This window comes from Rhynchophorus ferrugineus, unplaced genomic scaffold (genome assembly GCF_030347505.1).
Source record: "Rhynchophorus ferrugineus isolate W39M unplaced genomic scaffold, kcgeb_rfMv2 rfM2, whole genome shotgun sequence".
Taxonomy (NCBI): Eukaryota; Metazoa; Arthropoda; class Insecta; order Coleoptera; family Curculionidae; genus Rhynchophorus; species Rhynchophorus ferrugineus.
The window spans coordinates 44,892,334-44,900,312 of NW_027472581.1; the positions used below are offsets into that span (position 1 = coordinate 44,892,334).

Genomic DNA, 7,979 nt, shown 5'->3' on the forward strand with positions numbered 1-7,979 from the left:
AAATATCGAAATTTTTGGAAAAAATAATTGATATTTTTGACATATATAAGGAGTATTTTGCATATATATGGATATTTTTTCCAAAGAAATTAAAGACAATCATTACAATTAATACATTTTTAAAATTGGTAATTAATTTTACATTTTCTTTAAAAATATTACTACTTTAAAATACTTAGAAAATATCAATAGTTTGTGGGCCAATATTTCAATGTTTTTAATTTTTCTAAAAAATAGTTCTATATTTCTTGTAAAATATAAAATATAGATAATTTTCCCCCAACATTCTATATCATTATAACGATATCGATGGTTCTAAAAAAATATCGAAAAAAATATATCGATATTATGGTTTAAATTTTAACTGTCACTACAAAACCATGTGATTGGTTCACCTAGATTAGGAACGCGCCATTTTTAACTTTGTTTCTCAAGTGGTTTTGTTTTGAGTGTTGCAATTTATAGCGAGCCATAAAATAGAAGGAAATCTTCATTTTACATTGTATATGTTTTCTGTGTTACGTTAATTGTTACTAAATTATTATTCAATATAAGTTGATTATAATGCATCCTGATAGTAAAAGATGTGTACCTGGATGTAAAGCTATTACGGAAAGGAGACATCGTTATCCAAAGAATAATCACGCACTTTTCGAAAAATGGATTGATCAAGTAAATAATACTAAATTGCCTGGTTTAAGCACAATACAAACTTATCATCGTTACCGTGTGTGTCACAGACATTTTAGTAAGGAATTCCAAATTACTCTTACTAAACAAACAGGTCTTAGGGTAAATGCTTATCCAACATTGTTTTTACCAGGTACACATTAATCTATCTATTATATGCTTATTCCAGAAATTTTTCTATATGCTTACCTAACTTTTACAGAAAGTCAAACTGCTTCTTATCAAGACATAAGTGATATTGATGAAAATATTAATTTGAGTGGTGTGCCCAGCTGTTCGAAAAAGATGTGATGTCATTGTATAAAGACGTCTTCCAAAAAGGTAATAGTTAATTAGATAACTGAATAATTAGTACTAATAACTATTATCTTGAATTATAAAATATCAATGTTTACAATGTTTACTTTTTAGAACAACATTCAGACTGTTCATTAAAAAAACATCACCAAAAAGGTAATCCTTTTAATACATAATGTGTATAATTAGCACTAAAAAGTATTTTTTTCAGAACCTCGAAGCTTTAGAAGTCATATAAAAGAGTTTGGTTACTCTTCTCAACTATGTTTGTCACAATCAGCTGAGATTATTTATAAGAAAGTAATGTCTTATGAACATATTGCCAGAAATAAGAAATTAATAACTTTCCACAAAAGCAGATTTGCAAATATGAGTTTAAGTTCCCGTGTAGAGTTATTAAAATGCTTATTGAAATATGTTAATCAGGGAAGATATAAATTTATATATTCCTAAGTGGCAAATCAGTCAAGTGCACCTAAATCTAGACATTTAACAATACAGGAGAAAGTTTTGGTTGTTGCTCGTTTAAAGTCAAGCGGGGAGGCCTATAGAATATTGGCAAAAATATTTGGTTTTTCCTCAAAGCACGCCTGTTTAGAGTTGATCAAGCATATCCCAATGCGAGCAGGGCTAAATGAACAAATATTTTTGTCATTAAAAAGCACAGTTCAAGACATGATGTTGCAAGATAGATTTTGTATTGTGATGTTTGACGAGATGAAAGTAGCTCCTAATCTGCAATACAATGTTAAAGAAGATTACATTAATGGCTTGGTGAGTCAGTGGAGCTATAAAAAAGGAGCCATGGCAGACTATGCAAACAAATGTTTTTATGGTGAAGGGATTATTTTGAAAATGGAAACAACCTATCTGCTTCACGTATTCAAATGGTCCAATTAAATCAACATCATTGAAAAATCTGATTGTTTCAGTAATTGCAAAATGTTAAGAGATAGGTTTAATAGTACTCTGCACAGTTTGCGACCAAGGATCTGCTAATCAGGCTGCCATTAACAGTTTGCTGTCCAACTCGACAGATTGTTGCGAATTTGAAGTAAATGGGCAACAAATTATTCCACTTTAGGACATTCCCCATTTATTTAAAAGAATTCGAAATAATTTGTTGACAAAATATTTGTCTGTAAAAGGATGACAAACTAAATATTGCAAAATTAGAGCATATTATATCTCTATATTATTTTGATATTGAATAGCCGTTAAGGCTGTGCCGAAATTTAACAGAACAACATATAATACCAGGCAAGATAAATAAAATAAAAATTAAGAATTGTACACAGGTTCTCAGTTATTCAGTGGGCTCACATTTGGTAAGGTTTGCCAATTATGGTAAGTATGCTGCAATGTAATATGTGTTAATAATAATTCTAATTTTTTTTTGATTTCAGAATTTATTCCAAAGGAAGCTGAACAAACAGGTGCTATTGTAGTGTTTTTGGATGCATTATTTGATAGTTGCAACTCTAGTAACAGAATAGCGCCTATACACAAGCCTCTTCTTAAAGCTTCATCTTTCACATCACTGCATGAAGAATTTTGGAGTAGAGCTATTACATATTTAAATAGTGTCAGATTTTATTGTCCCGTTAAGAAAATATTTGTTAGAGTGCCATCAATTAAAAATTTAATTGCTACTTTAAGGGGATTTATTACCTTAAAGAAATTTTGGCAGAATTTCCCAGTTATGATATTTGCTTAAGGAATCTGAATCTAGATTGTTTAAATAATTTTTTTGGATCTATTAGAGCCCATTGGGCAGAGATATACATACTTCAACTAATATGTTTGAAAAATCATTTAAAGTGATCATCATCAATTCATTTTTTCCATATCATTCTCCGAGAGCAAAATGTGAAGAAGATGAACATCAAGGCGTTTTAGATAACTTACATTCGTTTTTAACCGAAGATGTATCATCAGAGGTTGAGGAGTCGTCAGTTGACTCTGTATTTTCAATTCCAGAGGAACATATCGGTTATTTTGAGAGATGTTTTAAAAAATCACGTACATTTCCAATGTTTTAGTTGTACAATCCATAATGATTTTCAAGATAAAATTTTAAAAATTATTGTTAGGTGTTCATTGTATTTTTGGGTCAAACAAGTAAATAAAATATTAACAGAAAAAGATTTAAAGTTTGCTTTCAGTATAAGAAAATTAGAAGATAAAACTCTAATAGATCCTATAAAATTGATGGCACTAAAAAAATATGAAATGGGGAAAAGGCGTTATATATAGAAGAATATTTTAATGATATTGCCTGGAATACTGAACTTTTAACCATTTTGTGATTTTATTTATTTATGTACTTATATTTTTTAATTATTTTATGTGTATTATTATATATATATATATATATTTTAAAGTCTCCTTTTACCAACTATGGGTTTATCTGGACTGGACCTACAGTTTAATATGGGCTCCGAACCACGGTCCTCAGCATTAAAGCCTACCGACTGGCGAGTGACCAACTTTAGAAATCATCCCAGAAGACATCCGGTCTTACCCAGCCTGGTTACTGGCGTGACTGGGATCATTTTCCTTGTCGGATTTTATTTGCCTAGAACATTCACAAATGTTAAATAATCACAAACATAAATTTACGACCATGCCTCAGCAGGAATCGAACCCGCGGCTATCGCAACAGTAGGAAGACTGTCTCATCGCCTTTACCCCTGCGCCACCAAGCCGGCCTTAGTTTTCATTTGAAGGATATTGGCCAGTAGTTGTTACGTTATAGGGCGGCCACGTGAAACGAAGAGACTACAGTAAAATGAATCCACAATATGTGATGATCGAGAACTGCATATGTGCATTTGTTCCAATCTATTTATTTATTTATTTATACATTATAGACCCATCAGCCTCCTGGACTATTTAGGACCTTTCTTTTTACAGATATAGAATGCAAAGAACAATATAAATACAAAGTCGGGATATAAATTGTAGAGTTAAATTTGTAAGATAAAGAGTATATATTGCAAGATGACAAGTAAATTATATAAAAGCATATGCATGAATACATAAAAGCTACAGTACAATAGTTAATATAATGATTTATATCGATATTGAGTTTGTTCAAAATTGTATAAAGACAACAAATGTAAATAAGGTTTCTCTTTTGTTCCAAAGCCATAAGTGGTGTTATTAATTCCGCCCCGACCTGAATTATAAGTGATTCGTAACACGCACCACCCATAACAGTAATAAGCATATAAGATACAAAAAATGTAAATGAACATGAATATTACATAGATGTACACTATTACATTTCCAGTAGCAGTCCTGTTACGGTTAGAAAATTAATCAGATCATGTTCTCCAGCCTAAGACACTGGTCCCCTGTCTCTCCAGGTTGACAAACTGTCTCTACGAGTTGTATCGTCGGCATTCAGTTAATATGTGTTTAAAATACTATTACAAGTGAACCACAGTGAGTTAGTTGAGTTAGACAGTGAGGACCACATTCGACGCACAGTGATGCACTTCTTCCCTTAATGTGAAACTCATGGGTCAGTTTGCAATGACTAATTCTGAGACGCGAGAAACTTAAGTTGTGTCTGGTAATGTTAGTGGTGTTAAGGTCCTGATAATACTCATTTTACTCCTCCCAAAGCCTGTTTTTTGTTAGATCCCATCTGAGTTGGTCTAGATGTCAAAAGATCCTAGTAGAATCCTCTAGCTCCTTTAAGGAGCTCATTGAATCGGAGGCGATAACTACTCGTTTGTCTTGCACATCTTGTACTGAGATTCGGGCCCTATGCATGGCAAACAGTTCAGCCATCAATACACTCGATGAAACGGGGAGCCTGAAGTGTCCTTCCGACATTACCGATGTATATGCTGTCCCCACGTAGTCATTGCTCTTGGAACCGTCCGAGAATGTCTAACTTAAAGGTGCAGGATATATCCCAGTTTTATGTGGATAAGAATCGGGTGCTGATATTGCTCCAGTCACCATAAAGGCAATCTTTCCTCGGAGGTGTATATCGGTGGAAAAACCAACGATAAATGACTACAAATTGTATGAAATCTATAACAAGAACCCCTGTGTTGCTCTCCAGAGGGGTTAAGTTTGGTGCTTGATGGGAAGAATTGACTCTAATGAGACAGCCTTGGTTTAAATCTCAAGGAGCTGGCATATTTAATCAAAAGCAATTCACGTCTGGTTTCTAGACTAGTGATTTCTGCTTCGCAGAGCAAGCTGGTGTTGGTGGTGTGGAAGGTCCTCAGGGCGATTTTAAGAGCTGAGTTCTCGATTAGGATCAATCTATTTAAGTAAGAGGGAGTAGCGGAAATGAAGCCTTGGCATCTATACTCCACTTTGCTTAACGTTAAGACTTTATAAATATTTAATAATGCGGCCCTATGGGCGCCCCAATGAAAGTTAGTCAAAGTGCGTAGGAGACTGATAGCTTATGCTTAGCGAACTTATTGCTTATGGTACATCCGTCAATTGAACAATCAACCCTTTGTTTTAGCCCATGATGGTAGGGTGAACCGTCACTTAAAAAGGATTGAATGAAGCGGTATATTTTGCTTCCGATTTTCCATTATTTAAGAGCGTTAAGAATGTTTGATGTTTTAATTAAAGCTGCTGTGGTATGTTGCTTACTATTAACTCAGTTACAATGTCATCTTCGAAACGTAGGGTTGAAAAGCCCTTAATGAATCCCATTTGGTGATCACCTATAAATCCGTAATGGAGTATGTAGTCCTTAATGAACGCTGGGCATACATATTCTTTTGCGATATCCGCTTTGTGTTGGGGCATGGACCTGTGCAATCTCATCATGAATCAATCGATTTAATCCTTCTATGGCCTGTTCTTCCTCGTCGATAGTTTTTAGAAAGGTCATAAGCTTTGTCTCCTCTGTGGTGATATCCTGACATTTTTTCCAGTTAGCTTTTTTATCGCGAATTGTTGGTGGTGCTTCAGTTAGTATTATCTTATTATTCACGTTAAGAATAATTGCGGTATGAGTTGAGGGGAGATTTGTTTCAGATTCCGTGTTGGTGTTGTTGATTGCAATAATTTTTGATATGAAGAAATTTAGTAGATCAGGAGTTTTTCGTAGTTACTAGCTTAGAACACCAGAATGTTTTGTATTCTAGTCACCTCTGCTTAACTTAAAACGATGTCTGAGTTTAAGGAAGAAATCTTTACAGTTTTGGTTCGTTATCTTTGTAGCAAGTGTGATGTCCGACTTTTTAACATTGACTTTAATTAATACCTGACCGGCTGCTTTCTTTGGCAGTTAGCTTCTGTGTCTCTAATTTTGGTACAAATGGTGGTCGGATAGTCTTATCCACATTGACGCAAGTGAATGGTCGGAATCATTGATTTTTGGAACGGTTAAATTTTTGACATCTTTTACATTGGATGATTTCAATTTTCTTATAAAGTGATTCCAAAAATACTTTTATATGATGTAAGAATTTTAGTTTGAATTTGATTATTGTTATGCTTTGGTTCCGGGTCTATACGAAATAGTGGTAAAGGTTCTTTTGAGGTAGGTGGTGCACATTTACGGGTTGTCTTACTTCATGTTCATTGAGTTATCCCTTTATTTAGGGGGTATCTTCTGATTTGTGGAGACTTCTCAATACAACTCTGTAAGGTCTTTCACTCTTTAACATGTACATATAGTGGCTAACGTTGTTTGTGATGAATTTTTCTTTTATTAATTTATATACTTGCATGTATTATTTTCACAATATGACATGACATTGCTATAGTATAACTTTCTACCATTGTAATTCTTATAACTTAATTTATAAAAGCATGTAGGACTCCAGTTACAAAAAATGTTTTTTTGTCTTTGTTACATTTTCCTTCTTGCAGAGCATTTCAAATTGATTTCGAGTCAGTATTGCATATGCAGTTGTATTTAATTCTTTCATTTTGTGGTGATTTGGTTTCTACTCCTTTTTTATGGTTTGAGGTATTGAAAACAAGATACAAAAATAAGCAAAAATTAATTTAAGGATTTTTTAGATTAGAAAGAAATTCAATTGTTAAAGGACAATAATATATAAGGATAATATGTCTAATATAAGTTGAAATTTTTATTTACAATTTAAATGATGCATTGTTTATTTCATACAGAAAAATGTTACAGTATATTTACAATAATTAAATAATAATTTCAGTGTCTCCTAGTTCTTCATCAGTAGGTAATACAATTTTTTCAGGGGGTATTAAATTTGGATCAACTAATGGTAAACCTGCTTCTTCCCTTCTTCTTAATTCTAAGAAAGCCTCACGTGTAGACCAGTCCCTTAAGTTATAGTCAGGCATATAAGCTATGTAGAATCCTTCGAAATATTTAAAAAAAACCATACAGTTTATTACACTACTTGACTGAATTATGCAATACCTCCTGTAACCAACAATATTGATATTCCTGCAAAAAGTAAAGAGTGCATAGCATTTCTGTCAACTTCTTTTGAATTATAATCAAAGCCATAAGATACCCAGTTTTTTGTTTCAGCCCTAGCAGGTCTAGAAGATATTTCTGCTGCTACAGTGTCATTATTTTTTTTTGATGTAGATACAAGTCTTTTTTGAAATGATGTACAAAATCTTTGAAATAGCGCTCGCCTAGCATTAACTATTAGGGCCATTTTTAATCACTGTAGAACCTAAAGACAACAAGTGAGGTTATGTATATGTTATGTCATTATTTTATATATATATATATATATATATATATATATATATATATATAGACTAGATATATGTATATGTATATATTAATTTTTAATTTATAATGTGTTACATACATAAGGTGATTAAAAAATGTCAATATATATATATATATATATATATATATATATATATATATATATATATATATATATATATAAAAATATAACTACTCATCATATATAATTGAAGGATATGCTATATATATATATATATATATATATATATATATATATATATATATCCTGTAGGGGTGTTGGCCACCG

The 7,979-nt window shown here is 32.2% G+C and overlaps 2 protein-coding genes across 3 annotated transcripts; one reads left to right on the forward strand and one right to left on the reverse strand.

Annotated features, from left to right (window-relative positions):
- The first annotated feature begins 408 nt into the window (after positions 1–408).
- LOC143189927 (uncharacterized) lies at positions 409–3,292 on the forward strand. 2 transcript variants are annotated; one of them, XM_076393922.1, is made up of 5 exons: positions 409–823; positions 893–1,011; positions 1,102–1,143; positions 1,199–2,334; positions 2,394–3,292. In XM_076393922.1, the coding sequence occupies exons 2-4, from the start codon at positions 981–983 to the stop codon at positions 1,438–1,440; spliced, it is 315 nt and encodes a 104-aa protein (XP_076250037.1). In that variant the 5' UTR covers positions 409–823; positions 893–980; the 3' UTR covers positions 1,441–2,334; positions 2,394–3,292. The 2 variants fall into 2 exon arrangements, with proteins under 2 accessions (XP_076250037.1, XP_076250036.1); XM_076393921.1 differs by lacking the exon at positions 2,394–3,292 and having other exon boundaries at positions 422–823; positions 1,199–1,336.
- Positions 3,293–7,053: 3,761 nt separating this feature from the next.
- NP15.6 (NADH dehydrogenase [ubiquinone] 1 beta subcomplex subunit NP15.6) lies at positions 7,054–7,684 on the reverse strand. The gene is made up of 2 exons (XM_076393920.1): positions 7,385–7,684; positions 7,054–7,322 (listed from the first exon to the last, which is right to left on the reverse strand). The coding sequence occupies exons 1-2, from the start codon at positions 7,629–7,631 to the stop codon at positions 7,141–7,143; spliced, it is 429 nt and encodes a 142-aa protein (XP_076250035.1). The 5' UTR covers positions 7,632–7,684; the 3' UTR covers positions 7,054–7,140.
- Positions 7,685–7,979: the final 295 nt, after the last annotated feature.